This window comes from Prinia subflava, chromosome 2, assembly GCF_021018805.1.
Source record: "Prinia subflava isolate CZ2003 ecotype Zambia chromosome 2, Cam_Psub_1.2, whole genome shotgun sequence".
NCBI classification, from domain to species: domain Eukaryota; kingdom Metazoa; phylum Chordata; class Aves; order Passeriformes; family Cisticolidae; genus Prinia; species Prinia subflava.
Window position 1 is genome coordinate 58,549,612 of NC_086248.1, and position 23,210 is coordinate 58,572,821.

At 37.8% G+C, this 23,210-nt stretch overlaps 1 protein-coding gene across 13 annotated transcripts in view; it reads right to left on the minus strand.

The window, feature by feature from the left end:
- The window catches only part of SYNE1 (spectrin repeat containing nuclear envelope protein 1), a 294,687-nt gene that overhangs the window by 27,799 nt on the left and 243,678 nt on the right, over positions 1–23,210 (minus strand). For 12 of the 13 annotated variants that reach the window (XM_063390128.1, XM_063390126.1, XM_063390123.1 and 9 more), the window contains 11 exons: positions 22,390–22,515; positions 21,464–21,619; positions 19,387–19,545; positions 18,753–18,919; positions 12,185–12,347; positions 8,337–8,524; positions 6,509–6,659; positions 2,941–3,123; positions 2,392–2,529; positions 1,475–1,666; positions 263–593 (listed from right to left, as the gene is read on the minus strand). In XM_063390128.1, coding sequence (XP_063246198.1) covers positions 263–593; positions 1,475–1,666; positions 2,392–2,529; positions 2,941–3,123; positions 6,509–6,659; positions 8,337–8,524; positions 12,185–12,347; positions 18,753–18,919; positions 19,387–19,545; positions 21,464–21,619; positions 22,390–22,515 — 1,954 coding nt within the window. The remainder of the gene's footprint in view (positions 1–262; positions 594–1,474; positions 1,667–2,391; positions 2,530–2,940; positions 3,124–6,508; positions 6,660–8,336; positions 8,525–12,184; positions 12,348–18,752; positions 18,920–19,386; positions 19,546–21,463; positions 21,620–22,389; positions 22,516–23,210) is intronic. The other variant, XM_063390127.1, reaches the window with a different exon arrangement.

Consider the following 23,210-nt stretch of genomic DNA (forward strand, 5'->3'; position numbering starts at 1 on the left):
AGGCCTCACACACAGATACACAGCCAATTCCCTGCCATATCGTGTACGCCTCTGCCATTTTCCTGGGCTGTCGTCATCCAGGAATCTCCATCACTGTCTCTAAGACCAGAAGGCCACTGAGATCACTCAGGAAACACTATGTAAAGTCATTATGGGCTATTTAAAGTATTGTTCCACGAGACTCTTGTCCACACAATCACACATATAACATTTGCCTTTTTTTTCACTCGGAGAAAACAGAGCATTCAGTCTGCCACCATACCTGCTATGCCAACTGCTCCTCTCAGGTAGAAGTCTTTTTCTTGGCCTCCGTCTTCCTCTGAGTGCAGCGCCCGCGAAACGGCTGTCTCCAGGTCCCTGCTAAGGTCGTAGTCGTGATCCCACTCCAGGGGGATGGAGTCCACGCTGGCAGGCGTATCCCGCCCCGATCGCTCGCTCCTCAGCGGCTGGGAAAGAGGCAGCGAAAGGTTGGAAGAGGGGTGCGGGGACAGAACGCTGTCCGCAGATTTGTCATGCCAGCGTATGTCAGAGAGATCTGCTGATTCATCCAGATCCACCTCTCTGTCAGAGAGGTCGTGCTCGTCATCTGTCAGCTAGAAGCGCAATGCAAACAGAAGCCATCAATGAAACGCACAGAGGCACCGCATGCTCAGCCTGGGTCAGTGAAATAAAGCAGCATTAGGTGACAGGCACACTGGTGGGGTTTTCATTCTGCAAATTTTCTTCTGCACTCTCCCTTCATTATTTTAAGGTGTACTAAAAAACCAAAACAACAAAGATCAAAGTGCCAGCTCATTTTAATTACTCGAGGCACATAAAGTCTCACTTAAGGCAAATATCTCCAGACTTTTACTGATGTTACTTCAATGCAAATACTAAGTTAGAAAAACCTCTGGAATCAATTAATAGAAAGCATAAGTGATCTTTATCATGAGTATTGCTCTATGTTATTTCGTATTTTGAAACCCCTGGATTTTGTTCCTTTCATTCAGTAGGACTTGAGCTAACAAAAATTGTTTTCCTTTCACTTTCTCCTTTTGTCTTCCTTTTCCACTTTTGAGCTTGTGTTCAATTCTGGAGACAAATTTCTGTCTCTTCTGAGGAGAAAAATCATTTTACCATTGTGTCTTTTTAAAAAATGACTCACTAAGCTGCCAGTCAAACTATTTGACAGTACAGCGAGATGTTCTTATGACCAATACTACAGTACTCCCATGAATAAAGCTTTATACATCTCCAATCTGCATGGATTTTCACAATGATTTACAGAAATTCCAGATCTCATCAGTCTGCTCTCTGAACAGGACACAAATACCATGTAATGGAAGGGAGGCAGATGGTCAGGGTTGCAACAGTATTTAACCACAGGACTTTTGGAAAGTTCCTTAGGTTTCATTTCAGCATCTTTCCTCACTCTCACATTTGTAAAATGGCAACGAACCAAACAAGTAAAAACATATTTAAATATACACACAGGAAGGCGGATAAGTTTCTTGTGATAGCGCTCCACTCGCCCGAAGACCTCTTGGCAGTAACGACGCAGCTCATCTAGTTCTTCTTCAATCACAGCTGCATCCAGGGGTTCACTTTTCTCAATGAGCTGCTCACCTTGCACAATTATCTGCTCAATTTTGTTGTTGTTCAGGGAAATTTCTTGCTGGAAAGCCTGTGTAAAAGAAAAGCCCATGCTTTATCAACAAAATATGCTTATGACAACAATATGGGTAATTAAAGATGCAAGTCTTAAGAGTTTTACAGAAAGAATGGTGTGGGTAACAAACAGGGATTGTGCCAAATACTCGTCATAAGCAACAATGAGCAATGAAATTAAATTTAGCATTCCACAACCTTTTAAGCCAAAACCAGTGATACTTCATGGTTTACCATCTCATTCCTTACTTGTTGAATTTGGAAAGAAAGCTCGTCTCTAAACAAGCCATGTCAATGACCAAATGTCTAGAATAAACACAGATGCTAAACCTAGCACAATGGAATTTTGGATAATGTGACATTGGTATGGTTCTCTCTAGAGAAGGAGTTTTGTCATGCAGAAATGGTTGAGAAATGTAGTAATTATTAGATATTAGCAGTAATGGAGATCTTACAGAAATATTTTTTATTAACATTTCCTATTTTGATGAAGGAAAGTACAATATCACTCCTGACTTTTCTTTTTACATTTTTCACAGCAAAGATCTTATATTTTGGCAGAAAAGTACATACTAGAATCTGACACAACTCATAACTTTTGAGGCTGAAGTCTTTGCCTGCAAGTAAAGGAACCATATCAGGCTGCATTTCTGCACAATGTTTCTTAAAATTCTTTTCTCACCATGCATTATTTCCCCCTTCTTCCATCTCTCTTTCTCTAACTACCCAGTCATTCTTTACCTTAAGTTGCTTTATCTTCGCTTGGACATCACACTCTGAGAAGTGCTCGATGTTGGTCAGCTGCAGGTCCATCTCTGTCAGCCATACCAGGATGCTGTCACGAGCTGTTTCAAACTCCTCCCGCTGGCCAATAAAATGCTGAAGGGTGGAAAATTGAGTGGTGTGAAATGACCAGAAACATGAAAACCCCCAGCAACAGCAGGGAAATTACTTTCATCCCCATCAAACCCAACTTAAACTCAGTATACCTTCTTCTTTCATTTACAACATGCTTTCTAAGGTTCCTTTTTAAGTAACACCATCTAAAGCTGCAATTAGCTGACCTATGGAAATTATCTTCTGTGAAGAAGGTGGTGTTTGATGTCACCAAGCATTTGCCTACAGTCTATACTTCGGTTACTTTGGATTAAGTGAACTGATGAGCTTCCTTCCTCTTCCAAAGGTAGAAATCCCCTCAAAAACACTGTGCAAATTAAACTGAAAGCTGCTGAAGTACATTTGATTCATAACTAGCGTAGTGAAATAGAAGTCTTAAAAATGGAAAAATACCTTTAGCCTGCGCAGGATGGAGGTAACTCGCTTTTGTAGATTGTCCCATCTCTGGTTCCCCTCGTGAACCATCTGCTTGAGGCTGCCATCGGAGTCCGTGCGGTTCTCCCGTGCCAGGCGCCGATACTGCTTATTGATCAGCTCCAGCTGAGTCAGGCTCTCATGCACCTGTCTCTGGAAAGCCTAAAGCAGTATGAATAAAAGACACCTTCAGAATTTTAATTACTGAAACCAGGATACACATACACATCTCTTGCCTTATTTTGACCCTTCTTCTGCATCTGACTTATGTAAGCCAATAAATTCCACTAGTTGGAGACATCGCCTGAGGGCTACCCTACAGAGACGCTGCCTTCAGATTAAAAAAAGCAAAACAAAAAAACAAAACAAAAAAACCCCACCAACCCTCCAAAATACCCCAAAAATTTGATAAAACTGACATGGTTCACTGAATGAGAAATTGCAACATGAATATCTGTTACAAAGGTAAAATCAGTACCAAAAAAAGTCTCTTCTTTCTGCAAAATTATATGCTTTTGTATTTGAGAACAGAAGTACAAACAATGAACATGAAACTCTTTTTTTTAAAAAAAAAGAACAGAAATCCGAGATTCCTGTGGCTTCACTGGATTTCTTTTCACATACTGAATTTGCTGAAATGCAAACATTGAAGAGATTTGAGCAATTGTTTATTCTGAAACATGACACTGAAAGAGACATCTCTTTATATTTAGTATACTGGTGTGCAAGTAAGTTTTGTCAGAAAATATTCACAGAAAAGAAAATGTCATGAATACCCATGCCAACTTATGTCTGGGCAAATGTTTGCACCATGTGCTTTTGGTGCTTGCTCTGCTGTGACAAGAGCCACAGAGACACAGCTGAGGTGCACAGGTGACTTAGCCCATGGCTTTTATGTTGTGACTGGCAATCATGAAGCTTGGAGGAAGCATCTTGTAAAGAAATGACTGAATTAAAACAACTATTTCTACTACTACCAATAAAAACGACAGAGTATTTTTTCAAAAATCTACTTCTTTTTATCTTTTCACATCACCAAAATAGAAAAGCAATCAAAGGAAGACCTAAAACCCTACATTACACCAGATCTCTTTTGGATACAAGTAGGGTTTGGATTCTACTACAGTTCTACAAACTTTCTGTTTGATATTCCTCACAATGCAATAAAAAGTCAATTCTCTTCCAAAACTAGACACCTCCCTTAATAAGGAGTGTAGAACTGGGATAGGTAATATAATATAATATAATATAATATAATATAATATAATATAATATAATATAATATAATATAATATAATATAATATAATATAATATAATATAATATAATATAATATAATAGAATATAATATAATAGAATATAATAGAATATAATAGAATATAATATAATATAATAGAATATAGATAGAGAAATTTTAATTAAACACAAGAGTTTTCTACAAAATGATACACACTTCATAATGTACCATTCAAAGCTAAGAATGAGATAAATACATTTCTGCTATAATACCAGAGAAGAAAGGAACTGGTTGGAAAAAAGATCAAATTCTGTGGAGTCCTCTCAACAAAATAATTCTCTTCATTTAATGGCCATCAGATTGGGTAGGGGGCAACCAAAAAGGGGCAAATGTGCTTGCAGCTAGGGTGAAATGATCACTAGAACTGAATTAATCTAAAATTGCACAAGTATTTCTATATTGGAGACACAATTCTGACTGTATTTACTAGGATCTTGAAATCTAAAAGTGTGCAGCTGTTGCTTCACCTGTTACCAAGCGTTCTCCAGCAAAAGAACAGCTGTTTATTTGCCTTCCATTTTTTCATCTCAGCTACACAAGAATTCATCTGTCGCATTCCTTCCTGTAACCTCTGTTCATTTCCCCATAAACTACTGGTGAGTAAGGAGTTTGGTTTTGTACAGTGAAGTCAGCGAGAGCCATCTTTGACCTCTGTGCTCAAGAACTGAAAGGTTCCTAAATGGTCCGATGAGCTTTTTTTGTTGCATGTTGTTGTTTTTTTTTAATTAAAGTGCAGATATGAAGAAGAAAATAAATTTAGAAAAAAAAAGCTAGTTAAAGCAGAAACCTGCTTCTGTTAGTATTTGTAAGTGGCTGACTTCATACTGAATTCACAGTAAAGCTGCTGAATGCCACTGGATTTGAATACCACATTGCTTTCCACTATTTGACAGGCAAAGAAATCAGGTGGTCAGTAGAAAAAAAAAAAGAAAAGAAAAAAAATAAAAAGAAGGAAAAAAGAGAAAGAACCAAACTACAAGGAAAGGAGGTTTTTGGAGAGGTTACACTGTTCTCTTTGCATCTTGTTCCTGCTGACACTCTATAGACAGTAAAAAATCCGCAAGTCTGTTGAAGAGGAAAGGTCACCTCACCAGATGAGGTTCAACGAAACAGACTTTGGACAAAGTCAATTCAGCTGTAAAAATCAAAGAGTCAATATATTTGTGGTATGGCTTCTCATACAGAGACTTACTAAATAAGAGATTTAAATCCTGATCACCACATACAGGGACAATGGGAAAGTGATCTGAGGCAGAGTGTGTCCAGGAAGCAACATCTCTATACTATATCAATTTACCTGGCCATAATGAAGTCTGGCATAACAAAATCTGTCTAAACCCAAAACCTGGCCAGTACGTTCGTAAATGTGAACGTCAATTATAGAACACAGCACTTCACAGTTTAAGTTTTTGATTTAACTGTTAAACCAAAACCTATTAACTGTGCTTAGACATTGTTTAAAATTTGCATTTCTTCACAGCAAATACTGTTCAGTGTCTGACTGTTTACAGAATTGCCTAAATAATTTGTTCTCTTTCTCCTCTCCCATCTTGACATACTCTTTGGAAATATGAATCCAAGCAAAAGATTTTCCTCTGACTCACCAGGCAATGTGTGAGTGTGCTTTACACACAGGGGTACAACCCCTTGTAACTATGAGACAAGCCCTCACATCGCAGTGCACACAACAGAGTCGTAACGAGCTCCTAAGCACTGACCAAAGGGACAGCTTGTCAGTTTTGAAGCATGCTTAACTTTTTTAAGTCACGGGGGACACCATGTGGACATATAACAATATTTGCACGAACATGAATTTCATGTATAAGGGTCCAAAGGAGGAATATTCTGCATCATATGAGAGACTTCAGAGAGCTGGCTTCAGAGGGTTATGGAAAGGACAGATAAAAATCATAGCAAAAGCTCGAATGTGCAGCATGCATTTGAAGAGGCATTTGGTGAAGAGAGATTTAGGAAGGCTCTGCAACACCAACTGACTGGACGTATTAAAAAGTTGCAGAAATAAAAAAGGAGAGGAATCTAGCTGTGGTGAAAGAACAGTAGAGACACTTCCAGTTGCCACCTTCTACTGTCTTTTTATCCTAGGAAGCTGCCACCTAAGACAGCTACAAAATCATCAACTCCACTTTATTAATACAGCACCTCTGCTGTAACTTGGTTATGGGAAGGAAGAACATCAGCTGGCTGCTGCAATGTGATCAGTAGGTATTGAATTTCAACCCCTATAAATCACCTCAAATTTCTTCAGTTCTTCCTTAGCAACAGTGTAAAGCACACCAGAGGAGCTTGGAAAAGCAGCTGTCCTCTCAGAGGCTTTTAGCCACTCTTCAAATCTAGAGTAGTCATCCAAAAATTTTTGCCATAGCCGCCACGTCTCTTCAATTCTGCAACAGAGAGCGGAAAATTAGAGAATGCTTGGACTGATGGCCAGTTGAACTTTACAGAACTTTAACCTGTCATGTGCAACAGCAAACTAGCACTGCACCAGACAGTAACTGACTAAAAATCTAACTCAGCCAGCCAGACTGATAAACAGACCACAGGGAAGGTTGGCTCATTCGAGACTGAGCTAGAATAAGATCAAGGCATATTTTTTTAATTCATCTACTTTTGGAATCAGTATAAAAAATAAAATCAGTTTTAAGTTTGTAATAGGAGCTCTAAAAAGCTGAACACACACTAAATAACTTCTGAAATGCAGTTCCAGTGACATCAGTAAAGCAGCTCTTTGATACAAATTACTGTTTCTAGTACAATAAAGATCCTACTGAGAGCTCAGTTAACTTACCAGTACAAATCCACTAAAGCATAATGTGTACATTCTAAGAAAGTAAAATAGAGTTCCGTGCATAGTTCCACATTAACTTAAAATAGTCCTGAACTGATGTGTTGGACACAAAGTTATGAAAGCCCATGTATGTTCAAGACAATGTGAAAGATAGAACTTATAAATGGAGTTTTAAGTAGAACTTATAACACAGTACTTACAGATGTATACAATTCAAGAATTTCCATGGCAATAGTAAAAAAGTACTTAAATATATGAATCCATGGATAAAGATTCAAACCTAACAGCAACAAATGTTTTGCATAAAATAAACAGAAAACTTTACTAAATACAATAAGAATATCCCACAAAAAGAAAGATCATAAAAAGTTCAATTCAGCATTTTGAAACATACAATTCTTTCTAGAGATTTGCATGTGATTGTATAAACATGACAGAAATAAGCTTCATAACTTAAAAAGTTTAAGAAAATATCTTAAATACTGGAGTTTAAATTTGTAAACATGTCTCATGACTAAGTCAGCACACAGTACATAGCATTGCCCCACATCATTAACCTACATAATCATTGCTGCTGAAATCACCAAGCTATCCTATGTGAGAACAGAAAACAATGAATCTTCTGGATATGATGGTCTAAGCATGTGCAGTTACCCAGACTACACCCAAGAATCCTGGGTGCTGTGATCCTCATTTGCTCAGCACAGCTAAGGTGGACAGGTGAAGAAAGTCCATGTAAGTGCTCATGAAATTCCATGTATGTCCTAAAATTCTTCCAAATTAACAAAATCAGACAGACATAAGAGAAACTCCTGCGGAACACTGGCTACATATAAACACTAATACCTGGAATAATATTCCACACATTCAGTAACTAGTTTCCCATCAATCTCAGTAGTTCTTGTGTATATTTAAGTGTTACAACCTCCTTTTGAGGTCATGTTTTCTAAATCTCTTGGAGTCATTAATATCATCTAAACTTTCTCTAGTTTCTCTCTCATCATATCTACGAAGCATGGGAAACAATAAATCATTCTACTGAAGGACTTGTGAGTGAAATTTGATGATTGTTATCTGTATTTTGTATAAAGGCATTTGCAACCCAAAAATTCATTTTTTTCGTAGAGGCATAGCAGCTATTGGCTTCTACTCAGTGTACAATCATTTTCTGAACCTTACACTCTTGTTCAGTACTGCAACCATATACTATACATCTCATCCCATATTTGTCCCTGTGGAAGGAAATACTAATCTGTAGGTATTTAAGACTTACTTAAGTCGCCTTTCCATGGACATTGCACAAATATTTCTCCATCTTCTGTCCAGATTGCGTGTAGCCTGCTGGATAGAGTCACACTCTGCTTCTGTGGCACAAGCATCACAGTCATGAAGAAGTACTTCACACAGATTGAGAACAGATGCCACACCAGTGCTGTGTTTCTCTATGTCCCTCTGGAGGTCCTGCAGGTGAAGAGATTAGTTCTTAAGAGAAACTGCAGAACGGGCATCCATGCAAATGTATTTTTCTTCCAATATTTAAAAATGAAAAAAAGCTTGCAAACAGAAGAAAAACATCCAGTAATACCAATTAAGAGAGTGCATCCACACAAGTGGTGGTGCAATGTTATCAACGAGGCCAGGAGAACCTGGCAGCATGCACAGCTCTCCCAGGGAGTATAAACACCAAACCATTAACTGGGACAAACTGCCAGAGCTCTGCATGCTCAGCTGAGCATCTTTCACACACATTTAATTAACATCACCAATAAATGGTGGAATTATTCTCAGCCCTTTCCCATTATCACAGAGAATGTAAAGCAGAAGTTAGTAAGAGAAGTGTGACAAGGAAATACATTGTTATGTACTGAAGGGTTTGGTGGAGGGACCCTTCATGAACATGCTGCTCCCCAGGTGAGATAGCTCCAAAGTGGCACGTTTGACATGGAGATTGGCAGCAGCACATGTTGAACAGTGCACGAGTAGGAGATTTTCCTTCCTTCAAGTTTCCAGTTCTACAGTATTTTCATTGGAAATAGAAAATGAAAATTCCAGACCTAAAGAAATGCACTCACACTGTCTTAGCACTTGTATGTGATCAGTGTTCTTTTTCCTGATGGTTACTTGGTTTCAATGGTTTGTTCTACACTGATGATAATGTTTCCTCTAGAATTAATATTTCACCTTAGTTTTGATCTCTAGATTCAAGTTAAGACAAACCACACAAGTAACTGGCTGTTGCTGTTGGATCAGTGCAATGAAAAGAAACTCTGCTTGATTTTTGTCTACATTTGTAATAAGTCATTAGAATATCAGATGGAAAAATCAGTATGGGCAATAACAAAGCCAAGACAACAACTGTGACAAAAGAATACTAATGTAACTACATCAAAAAATTCTATATTGCATCTAGAATACTAGGTTAATTTCTGATTCAGATGAAGAATAGAACCAATAGGACAATTAGAGATGTGGAGGTTTACATAGCAGAATGTGGCAGCTTGAGGATGAGTAAACTGTTCCATAATTTTGGTATTGAAGTAGACTGTGGCATGCAAAGGGAAATACAGTGTCAATACACTGTGTCTAAACATATTTAAGGTCTAACTAGAGGAACTTTTCTTACAGCTAGCAACATGACATGAAAATGTCTTCCAGCAGGAAATGAGATCTAAATGTCGAATTAAAAACCTCAGGAAATTAGAAATAGAGCAAGGTGGACCTATAGCAACCATTTTTTGGGGGGCTTTTTTGGTTTTTTTTGTAATAACTGGACTTTCACTTAATGAAGTAATCTAGTTCATCTTCTCAACTAGAAAGTTATTTTGTAAACATCTACTTGAGAACACAGAGTGAAAAATCAGAATCTTTCCTTCCTCAGTAATGGCCCTCTCACTTTACTCGCCGAAAAATACTTTCATTGTAATGTCAAAGTGCTTCTTTTTCTTTCTATCTGCCCTGAAATATTATGGAAGTAATACTATAATCAGATGTCATACTTTAGGAAACAAACACTCCACACAGCTATGAAACTTGAGGTTAAGTTCAGGTAACAGAATCTCCTTTCTAATGTTTTGGAGTAGAGCAGTAGTGAGAACTGTGGGTCCTGAGCATTCCTAAGAATTACACTTTTTTTATTCACCTACGGAACATTTCCACAAGTAACATCCAGACTATTTCTTCTCCATAGTCAATATTTATTTCCCGTATTTTAAAATTTTTTATGTTTATTAGAGAACATTAAGCCTTTCGGTTAGTTCACAAAGGAGTGTCACTTTTATGCACTGCTGTGACCCATATACAACCACTTTTTTTACTTTATTTGTCCAGAAGCAAACATTTTTTTTTTTCACATTTCAAGAGGTAGGAGATTGAGGAAAAAAACAAACAAGTAATCCTTTAAATGAAGTTGATTAGCCCAGGAAAACAGTGTATTGAAATTACCCTACTTTCCCCCAGAATATCCAGATTCAACTGGATTTTTAATTTCACTAGAGACCAGCCATCTGCAAAGCTGATGTTTGGCTGAAGCAGATGCTGAGAAGTAGATAATAGGGTTTCATAAATGGAATTTGTTCCTCCTCTTTCACAACATAACATTTTTAACCTAATTCTGCATATTAAAAACTGGGAAGATAACATGACCTCTGTGGAAGATCAAACATGGAAAAGAACATAAAGTCACACTAACAGAAGGGACAGGGAACAAAGTATTTGAGAAGGTAGCCTTCTGAAGTGTGGTGGATAGTGATATAGCCTCCAACTAATAAAAATACTGGTTGCCATGCATTGAAAATAGGTGGGTTTTTAAAATTATTATTACTATCAAAACCATGTCTTGTATTGTTATCATATCAAATCATCACTGTGATTCCAAATATGGCATTCTCCCATGGCAAGATTCACCCCTATTTCTCCCCTTTAGAATTCAAATGAAACCACTCTCAGTTCTACAGAATATCACTGCATGCTGTCACAAGGAAACAGTGGAAGGCAGGGATATACCAGTCTCTGTGCCCAAAATAAATCCCCTAAGAAGTGGTTGTAACAAACTATGGGATGTTTGCATAGGGATTCTCATAAATAATCTCATCTGTCTACTCCATTGATAGCAATGTTCAGCCCTTCCCAGCCCTTTACTGTCTCACAAACACCATTCATTAGTGACACTACTGTGTTAGAAATTATTATCCCTATGTAAATTCCATATAAAATATTAACAAGCAATTCTGAACAGAGAAATAGCAAATCAGTTGAGGAGCTAGCAAAATCTCTGAGGGAGTTCTTGGCTCTCAGTTCTACCCTCAGCTTAAAGGAGCAAAATGTCCATTTGTACTCTTCAGAAATTATCCATAAAATACCCTATCTTTCCTCTTCCCACACATTTCTTTCTCCTCTGGAGATGTCTAGGAGAACATCTAACTCCTCTTCAGTGGGCAACAGAAAGGTATTTTTGTCAATAAATAATCAACAGGAACACAAAGTAAACAGTTCTCTCCATCAATGTGCTTCTAGGTAAAACTGCACTGGGCAGTGAAGTGTAACAGGATGGAGAAAGTATAGTAAATCATCTTAGAAGTAACATTAGTTTCAGTGCTAAAAAATGGCTGAACTCACATTTTTCTACATATTTTAATCTAGCACTGCATAAAGGCTTTCTGTAGTATAAACCAACCAATTTTAACTTCACATGTATAGCTCATGCATCTTCACGTGCAAAGTGACTCTCAAACAAGCTGCAAAATAAAACTGAGTTAGAAAGGTTGCTAAAAATAGTAATTGTCAAGCATTTGCAAAATTTGCAAGGTCTAATAGGTGTCAGTTTTGCCTCTGGGACAGACAATTCAAACAAACAAAAACCACAAGCCCCAAAGGAAAACAATTGCAATAACCCGTTCAGGTTACATCTCTTGGTGCCTTACCTTTCTCGGAAATGTCAATCAGCTCCTGGTGGATTCCAGGTCAAGGCCAGCAGAAGGCTCTATAAGTGACACAGTAAGTACCACTTGCCTTGATATTTAAGCATTTTGCCTCATGCCCTCTCAACTGAACTGGGTATGGGCAGCCCAAGGCCACTCTACTTTGGCTCTCCCCATGTCACTGTTCACCTGTGTTGTATTTTACCTGCTGTTCATTCAGCTTCCTTTGTATCTCCTCAGAGTCACAAGTTTCATAGACGATGGGTTTGGACAGCTCTGACTCAATGTGGGCAAGCCAAGATCTCAGACTACTCATGTTTTTATCCAGCTGCTGCACTGCAACAAGGGTTTCCTTCAACTTCTTTACCCTGTAAAGAAAAAGAAATGGCAGTATTAAGTACACCCAGAAGAAAAATTTGCAGAGCATGCACTTCAGGAAGTTTTCAGAGAAGCTTCACTTAGATGGTGAGTTCTGTTGTAAAGTCTTCCTTTTTTATGTAACAGAAGTAGATGTGCATAGAGTCCTGTATTCGTAGCTGCTGGTTAAGAAAAATTGAATGCTTACTAATGCCACATTTTCGAAGCCTCTGTACCTTTATCAGTTGAGTTTAATCCTTGTTAAGCAAAGATTTTGGTGTGGTTTTTTTTTTTTTTTTTTTTTTTTTTTTAATGAGCTCACACACATCAAACCACCAAAACAATCTAAGTAATTCAGCTGTGTATTTGACTAATAGATGACAACTGCTCTTACAGTACAAATAACTTATTCATGTACTGGTGAGAGAGTGCACTGAGTGAACAGGCCTTTCTCACACCCATGAAAACACTGAACTAAGTAAGACAGAAGATTTGAGTTGGAAGGGATCTTTAAAAGTCACCGAGTCCACCTGCTCTGCAATGAGCAGGGACACCTTCAACTAGATCAGGTTGTTCAGTGCCCCATCCAGACTGACCTTGAACATTCCTAGGGATGGGGCACCATCCGGGCAACCTCTCTGGGCAACCTGTTCCAGGGTGAAGATTAGTCCTTGAATAATAAGTTTCAGAGCAAGAAGTCCAGCTGAGAACTTGGGGAGAATTCTTGAATCCCAAGGGCTGCTTTACGTTGGTGCTATTGGACTATTTCAGGTTTAAACAGATGAAATTGGAATGGAACTGCATAATGATTTCTAACTAGTAATTTTCTTGGACTCCTGACTCTGGAAGATCAATGACCAGGAAAAACGAAATAGATTTCTGCTTGTTTGTGTGTGTGTGGTTTTGGTGGGGTTTTTCTTGTTTGTTTGTTTTTAAAATCAAGAGAGCATTAAGCTTAGAGAGTGAACAAATTCACTAAATTCTCAACTTTCATCCTATATCAATAATTTTTCCTTCATCCTATTTGAACTGCAAAATTGTCCTTCAGTAATTGTCTCCTTCCTATCCCCATGTTTCATAACATACATTATTAGTAGATTCTGAATTTTTTTCTAAGCTCTCTGTCTTTCCCTGTTTGTGTGGCACCAAAACCAATCTTGAGTAATGTTCCTTTTTGTGTTCCTATTGCTCTTCTACTTAAGTGTTTCAGTAGCAGAAAGGTTTAAAAGATGAGTGCAGCTGGGAACAGACTGACTAAGTTGGGTTGAAAAATACAAGACTGTCAGATTTGCTAAAGAAAAAAAATACCACCTGAATATCCTATAATTCAAATTAAGTAAATCACATCTTTTCTCACAATACTAACCAGCAAATTTATCCAGTGTTTCCATATGGAAAGCAGTATTTGCAGCTGACCATTAAGAGAATCACAGAGATATTAATGTCATCTTAAAAAAAAAAAGTTAAATTTTTCCAATTTTCTTCTCTTTATAGTCCTGTCTTTAGCTCACATATGGTTAAACTGTGGTTCTTTATTGCTAAAACCCCTTAAGAACAGCTTCCTTGCTAGAGTCTTATCACCAACAGCTAAAGGGTTTTGACCTGTAAAAAAATCCCACCTGCTAACTGGAAAAAAATCTAGGCAATCTAAGAATCTGTCTACGATGGGACTGAAGTCACTACAATTATACTGAAAGACTGCCTCAGGCCTCATCATGAGGCTATTCCATAACACAGCTCTGTATTTAGGCTTGAGGAGATGGTAGGAGAATCCCTACCATCTGAGGGCACCATCTCCTTGTCACCTCTGGTTCTGCATACAATATTTTGTGGGTTTGAACAAACTGAATCTTCCTCATAGGGTGACCAAGAAGGTTGGCTATCACCCTTCTGGAAGTCACATACAGCTTTTCCATCTCTGATATTATTTAAAAGGAGTGAAATCCTGCCCTTTTTCTGCTTATATTTTTAAGGCTCGATGCTACTGATCTTTTGCAGGCCTGCTGGAGTGGGAAAGGGAACAATGAGTCATGTCAGTCCTGTGGAGAAGCAATGTCACTGGATCATCTGCAAAACCAAGCTGTGGATCAGGATTTTTTTTTGCAATTGTGTGGTACTCTAATCTCTCTGCTGGATTTCATCTACACTTTGCCTGCAACAGCTATAAAGGGTCCATCATTTAGAAAGTGCCCTCTGCCTCAGGCAAACTGCACAGGAGTACATCCCTGCCAGAGCATAAAAAATAGTCTGTGCCAGCTACCACAATTTTCAGTCACATGATCTAAGTTACTTCAGAGAGAGAAAGAAAAACAATGTGACATACTAAAAGAATATGCTAACCAAACTCAAACCCTACAGCTTCCTTCCTGCCCCCCCCACTACATCTACCCTTAACACTGTTCTTTTTTTTTTTTTTTTTTTTTTTTGTACTGAGTTAAACATTCATACCCGTGGTACAAATAGAAACAAATAAACAAGTGCTTATTTGTGTCTGGTGAGATTATTTTTTTTTACTGAACTGCAGTAGAGTGTTGTGCCTCCAGCTACACTGAAAATATATCCGTGATCAAATAACAGATGCCATCCAACATGTCTGAGAGTTTTCCTTCTGAATTTCAGAAAGCAAAGTTGCCTATGCTCTAAAAGCTCTGCTTAACAGACAAGGGTCAAATTCTAAATCAGGTAGGTAGGATCCCTCGCCAAGTGTAATTCTGATGTTTTGAGATTTCACTTACAAGATTATGTTTAAAATGTTAATGACTCCAGTAATAATTTCATGCTTTTGTTGCAGCACTAGGCAGCACAGTAACTGCCCATGTTACTGTGAAAGACTTGAGATAACTTTCCTCCTTGATAATAAAAATCTGCAGTGGCATCAAAGGGTTGGAACCATGACACAATTGGTTTTAAGGTTGTTTTGCATTAAACACACCTCCCCAGCTTGTTACAGGTACAAATACTTAAACTCTCAGAAAGGAAAATATAGTAGAATTCAATTGTTTTCATGGCTACTGATGAAAAATCATCTAACAATTTGAATGGGCTTATGATACTTATGTTTTCATGTTCCAAATAATGTGCCTCAATTTCCCCAAGAAAGCAGTAACTTTAGATTGTCTATTAATAATGTCTATTATTCTACATTGAGCAAAGACAGTGGGAAAACAACTTGGAGCTAAAACTAAGCACAGATATATTTAATTCAACTAGTCCTAAAGAAGGAAGTCTTAGATTCCACCTAAATCTAAACGAGAACAACCCTGTAAGTACAGAAAAATGCATCATATAGAAGTCATAACTACTGCATTAGTCATTTAGACAGCTGCTTACTAATATTAAACTTTAAAAGCAACATGAAAAAACTCAGTAAGAGCATATTGGCTAAGTCTGTACAGTAGACACTAGAAAGCACAAAAGGTGTTTTTAAAAAAAGTATCTACTTGGAACAGTAGATGAAGTTTAAATAAACACTGAAATAGTGAAAAATGTTGAACCATTAAAGTCAGATTTGAAAAGATCAGCATAAAAATAAGCTTTTATGAGCAAAAAAGTATTTATTTTCCAAAGTACAGTACTACTGTGTAGTAGGACATCAGTAAAGCTAGTTATATTTACTACTCCAATCAGTTTGCTCTTTTAAAGACTGAAATTCTAGAATTCTGAACAACAGCTAAATATATAGAAAAGATAATGAGAAGCTGAATCAAAAATCCAAGATGATGTCGGCTGAGTTCAAGTATTATATTGACAAATGTACAATCAAAACAGCCAATATGAACAGGACAGACAGGCTTTGATAAGCTAAGTCTGAAATACTTTACAGCTTCTTTCCCTCTCTGCCTTTTGCTTGTAGTCATGCCCCTTTGATGACACAAACATCAAGCAGGCAGATACAATCTGTTTATTCTCGTGTGTGTACACGCTCTCGTATTTGAAAACAGCAATAAAATCAGTCCACAGTTTCTCTCACACAGCTAGTTCTCAGATATCACCAGTTCTAAGTCTCCAACACTATGGAAAAATTATTCCAGGATCCAAAAGTACTAGCTGTAAAACAAAGTATGCTGTTATCAATGTCAACTGCTTTTCAACTGAGCAGAAAACAGTAATTTCTAGCTATAGTACTGATTTCTACATATCAGTATTTCAGTTAGTTTCCCAGCAAGACAAGACTTCAGAAAGAATAGTATCAATCAAAAGCAAACAAAAATAGCTGCCTGCCTTGTGATATCACAGTTACAGTCTGGGAGGTCTGAATCCACACTGCTGTCCTCCGCCATCCTCACAGCATGCAAGTCTTCCACAACCACAACCATGAGATTTTCCAGTATTAAAAAGAAGAACTTCCACTCCCAAAGCCTGCAAACACTGTTCTTTTGGCAGGGGGAGGAAAGGGGGCACACTTTGCTGAGCAGTACTGTACAGAAAGTGTTTCACACCAAACAAATGTTACCAGCCGTTGCTTGATAACATGACACTGGATGGTGACAAGTGGTCATGTTTCTAAATAAAACTTGCATTCATCAACATGTGCCAGATTTGATCTCCAGGAATGTGGACTGGGAGTGGTAGGGGAAAGGATGAAAACACAGACAAAACCTTCTTTGCAAAGCCTGAGCAGTTGCAGCAATGGCACTTTTTCCTGTCTGTAAACAATGGCAACTTTTTTCACGAGGCTGACATGACACAAAAATTCATCTGAAAGGATTACAAGGTACTAGAAGGAAAAAAAGCCCAGCAGTCTCTGATGCAGAGACAATTCTGCGGCTGACACTTCTGTAGTTACAGACCTCCTCTGAATGGAGGGGCAATTAAGAGTAATGGGTAAGCGAACAGAATGTGACAAAGAAAGACGCTTTTACAGGTGACTGGAGAGGTTTCAACACACAATATAAAATTGACAGGTAAAGACTCAGACTGGACATTATTTACCATATTTGTTACTAAAGCTTTTTCACACAGCACTTTCTATTAGTTCAAAGCTGTAGGAAACAAACCACTAAGAAAAATGCTCCAGGCAAGGGATTACTGTAGCATTGCAGAAAAGTCTTCAGGCTCTAATAATTTATTAATACTGTCAGGCATCCAGAATGTGAAAAGATGTATTTTATTCTCAATATCAGGACAACTAATCTGCCTTTACTAGCTGAATGAAGCCAAAATTGTGTTATATGATACACTCAAAATTCCAAAATATCATAACAGAAACAGATGCCAATTTGTAAGAACACATTCTAAAGGGCCTCTGGGAGCCTTCTAAAAAATTATCTTGGGGAGGTCAACCCTTTTGTCCACTGGTAATTAGAGATCAATACAAGCATTCTGTGCATACATTAATCAACAGCTTGGGTTTTAATGATTTCCAGCCTAAGATACAGTTGAACTACCAAAATTTTTATAGTCCAGCATCAAACATTTCCACAATTTATTTCCAAACTCCAGCAAATTTGCAGAGTTTTTTTCACTTCAGTGAGCACTGGAATGTGAAGAATTATATGTTTAATTGCATACAATAATGTTGAACATGCCAGTTGAGAAGGGTAAGTTGAAATAATCTGGAAATAAAAGTAAATAACATTTCACATATATTATTTTAGAACTAGGACTTGGCACTTCATGATAACAGAATGAGAGAATTTAAGCATATAATATTGCAACTCATGTCCCCCCACCCAAGAATGATACAAAATCCTAAATTATAAAATACATGAACTATTTATGTAATTCATGAAGTGCAAAATTGTGAGAAAATTATTATTGGTAATGGAAGGAAGGCTGTAGCACAGCTAAACAGTAAGTGTTGAAACAAATAATTTTTTTTACATATCAAACAACAATCCTGTATTTTTTTAAGTTCTGAAAATTGCTGTTATACTTTTGACCTTGAATAGAAAGTGTCTTTAAGCCCAGTGTGTATACATCTATCTGCAGTTACTCTTCTCCATCTGTGAAAAAAATGATCTGACAGAAAACTTAACACTTGGTTTTGGACCTGTTCTTTGAAACCCAAAATTACAAAGGCACTGTTTTGACTCCTGTCAAGAAGTTTTTAGAAAAACTCTATTTGCATCCAGTTTTAAGCACCATGTAAAGTAAGATGTTACTAAACAAGACTCACTAAATCTGATGACAACTGATCCTATACTGTAGAAACACAGAACTGTTAAATCCAACTGTTAACCTACCACCATCACTATAATATTATAACAAAGCTTTTAAATTACTCTTGAAGAAATGTTGTCCTGCACCATAAAGTGAAACAGGAAAGTGAATTTCACAGAAATGTGTTGATGGTTAAGAATAAACTTATTTCAGAATTTACAATGAAAAGGCAGACGACAAAGGATTTTAAATGCATGACATCCAGCATATTAATCTGTCCCAATTAAAAAACAGAAACAAAACAACTGTCTTACCTGGCTGCAATAAGATCTAGAAGATGCTGCCACCTGTCATTGATCTTGCCAAGTTTGTACTCAATCTCTGATGCCTTACTCTCATGGCTGGCTTTAGCAAGTCTCTCTCCCATCTGCTGAAGCTGGATTTTGTTCTTCTGGGCAACAGCAATTTCCTCTTGATAATCCTACACAGTAAAGAGCAGTCAGAAGACAGCGTACTTATTCTAAATATATTCTACTCTACACTACTATAGGAATGGTGCAAAAATACCAGTGAATGCTGTTTTTTTAGTTGATGGGTACAGTGGATTGGCAACCTCTTATATATTTGATGGATAAACAAAAACAACTACCAGAATAATGAAAAAACCTATCCAAAACAACCCAAACTACAGTGACTTCTATAAATAAGCTATAATTTAACTCATTACTGGCAACTCTGACTGGACACTCAGTAAAGCATTCGGATGCCTCTGACTTTGCACTTAATTTTCTGGTATTCTGGGACATTCTGTCTCAAGAAAGACAAGAAAATGCTGCATAATGAGAGAACACAAACACCAGAACACATCAGGCTAAGGCAAAACCTTAATTTCAGCTAATTCACAAACAAGTAAACAGTTAAAGAAGAGTGTGTAAGTGTACATTATACCTTTTTAAGTTTCTCAATCATTTCTTCTATGAGGATGTCACCATTTTGAGACACCTTGCTTTCCATTTGAGTCAGCCATTCACAGAGCTCCTTGTTCTTCTCACTGAAGACAGCCCACTCATTCAGTCTCTCACTAACTTGCTGTTGGCGCAAGGAGACCTAAAACCATTTGCAAAGAGCAAGTGAGTGTAAAATAGCAAATGCATTTAATACATGCTTAAAACACTTGGTGCCCCACTGTGAATTCCTCTAGCCTTGAAAAAGCGTTGCAGCAGCTTAGTTGCCATTGAAACAAACTGGAGTTGTACAGCAAAACTTTGTGTGACTGCCTTTAAGCTCAGGGGTAGGTGCTGATCTCAGATTTCCTGTTAGCTACATCCTATGCACAGAGAAAGGCACCCAAGCGTTAAGCTCAGCAGTCTGTCAGTATCTTATTTCATAACGTCTCTAACCCACAGTTTTCATTAGAAGATAAAAATTGTATTTTCCTACAATTCTTTCTCACTTATAAAATTTTATAAAATATATTAGTTTATTTTTTGTCTAGGAGATTAAATAAAAAAGAAAAATGCTTCAGCAAAGCATAAAAAAAAAGAGATGCAAATGTAGAACAGGAAAAAGTGCAAAATCTGTGCCATTTGTGCACAAGCACATGAATACAAAGCTAAATCCAAGATACACTGTATTTTGCAGAAGTAATTTTTCACTTGAGTCTCAATACACTAATTTCATAGATTACTCTTTCCTGTGTATAGGCATGACACCTTGAGAGATTGCAAAACACTGATGTGTGCCCTGACAGGAAAGATAGGCATGACACATCAAACAAGCAAATGCAGTTAACACAGAAGGAACGAAAACATTGCTTTGTTTAAGAAATAGCTGTAGCTGTGGTACCATCTCAGACTGCAGTGGCAGATCAAAATGGACACTGAAATCAAAATAGCAGCACATGCTGAGCAGCAAAGTCATCTCTCCAGTTTCAAACATTGGTACAACTACTTACTCCCCACTGTGATCTGGGTGATTTCTGACTTTGTATCATAATTTCAGCTGAAAAGATGAAGCTCTTTCACAAATTGAAGTGATGTGCTTTTTAACTACTGCATTAGCTGGAACGGGGGCACACACGTGATCTCCCATTTCCTTGTTCTAAGCTTGATGACAGCTTTCCGGAAATCAGCAGCAGATCATCAAGGGGTTGCACTAGGTTACATCCTGAAACACTCAGCATGTCCAAAACTTCTTTACTTGGCTCCTTCTTTTACTATAAACACATAAGCCGTGACTGAATCATAATTTAGATGTATCTACGTTTGCTCATTCAAATGCAACCAACTCATAAGAAGTTCTGGTAACTGTGAAGCATTTTTCCTATTTTGGGGGTGTTTTTGGAGCCTTCCCAGGTACTTTACATTGAGTAACTATTTCAAATTAGCCCCAGCACATCTGGACTGCAATCTCTACTGAACCACAGAAATGGCATCAGGATAATCTGAAAAGCTGGGTAAGGAAGACTCCACTACCTGGAGTGCAAATCAGAGGCCAGAAGCATACCAATAGCATGATGCACCTGAAATAATTAAACAATACTCCTCAGATCATTTTGCAGGCAAGCAAGTCACCCTCAGACTAAAAGAATTGCAGACATTGAGGTCTGAAGAAGGAGAAGCTTTCAGCAGAACTGAAAGTACAATAGGGCAATGCTGAGTGGGGACGGGACATCCTCTCTGAGCACAGTCTTCCACCAAAGCAAAGTGTAACTGTATTATTTCTGTGTTTTCTCCCAGCCAGCCATGCCAAGTCCCACAGCTCACAGTGTGACTCTTCTGTTGATTTTTCAAGGCTGTTTAAATACGACCTCACAGACATTACAAAGTTGAAGAGATCTAGAAACATTAGGAGTAACTAAAAGAATATGTCAATGAATGTTTCCCCTGACTCAGAAAGAATTCACTTTTGAATACAGGTGTGTCTACATGAATCTTTTAGAAAAGCTGCCACTTGGATTCAGTTTTTCTCCCAACACTTCTGTAGCCTGCCTGCTGCTCCCATCAGTGCTCAGTGCTGTACTTGCCTGGTGGCACAGCTCCTCCCACTGCCTGTGCAGGAGCTCTATTCGCTCACTCAGGATTGAGATATCGTCTGCGCTGATATACACAGACAGGGTCTCCTTCAGCAGGGAGAGGTGTGCAAGGTCATCTGTCCAGCCTTCAACAGCATTCTCTAGCTCCTTAAAAGAGGAACACAAGGAAAAAGGACCAGATTGCTAACAAATAAAAATTTGAGTATGTAAAAGAAACAGACAAGTGTGACCTGATGAAACAATCAGTGTTACCCACTGATTTAAGTCACATCTGAGTAGACCCACTGTGTCAAGCAGACTGTTTCAGCCCCATCTCAAAAAAAAAGAAAACATCAACCCCAAATGTACCAATATTTTCAGAGTTATGTTGGTATTAACTCCCTAATAGAGAATGAAACATCAGCCTTGTAACAAGAAGTTGCAAACTGAGATACTACTCAACTCTCTGAAATTCAAAGGTATCTGGGAAGTTCAAGTACTGGTTTGGACTTCTCTGTATTGAAAATATTTTCAAGTTTGTAATCCACTTCCAAAATGCAAATAATATACCCCAAAAGTGTTGTCTAAATTTGCCCATAGCCACTTCACCTCAAACAAAAAGCACCAAACCAGGAGCTTAGATACCATGAGTTTATATTTGAGTTTAGAATTTCTGCAATAAAAGTACATCAATATAAAGCCCTTCTACAGTATTTTTCAGATCCTGTTCTGGTATCACTTTGATCAGATCTTCATTTACTCTGAAGGATTCGCATTATGGTGAGATCACTCTGGTATTATGGTGTCCATATCTTACAGGGATAGGTTTCTTGTCATGGGGATGTCTGACTGGTTTGCATGGTCAGTAATATAAACCCAGTTAATAACAGAAGGCAGGAAAAGATGAGACAAGAATCAACAGAGAGGAAGTGCATTACCTTGCAACGAATCTGCTCTGCATGCAACTCATCATGGTGATCTGGTAATGGCTGAGAAAGCTTTTTTTTGAATGATCTTAGCTTCTCCAGGGAGTCTCCTATGCCCTTTTCACATTTTTCCCAGTCCTGAAAGCAGAATGTCTATTAAACTTCAGTTCTGATCTGTGTTATGTCAGTTGATTTGCCTAAAAATAGCATGCCCTGAAAACTCCCTCTAAATCATACTAAAAGTCTCAGAGCTTGAGTCATGTGTAACAATGTGTAGAATTTTTGTGTGTAGATTTCCGTTAGTAGAAATACACAATGTTTTCTGTTATTAAAATTCTGTCTAGATCCAACTCCATCTTTTCAGCGGTCTCTCCCTGACAAAATTAATTTTCCACCTCCTTTCTTGAATGCCTGTATTAAACACACCACTTTTCTTTGATAAGAGCTTCATTCAGGCGCATTAATCTCTGTGGAAAAAAAAAAGTGGTTGGGGAAACTGCAAATTCAGGACAGACTGAACTACCAGTAATATCTTCTTTAAATCAGGATTCTAGCAGCTACACTCTGCTTTAGTGTTTGTATACTTTCCAAAATTTGTAATGTGTTCAATACAAACAAACCCTATCATGTTACAGTATGGTTTTACCTGCCTCACCTGCTTGTTAAAGCCTTTTATTAAGACAAAAAGATCTCTAATAAGCCAGTCAGCCCCCAAAGAATGCCAGTTGTGTGATATCAGAAAACACAGAATCTGTACTGAAACTTCCATTGTACTGAAACTAAGTCTTCTGTTTCAAGATATTCTCCTTCTACCACTGCCTTTGTATTTCTCT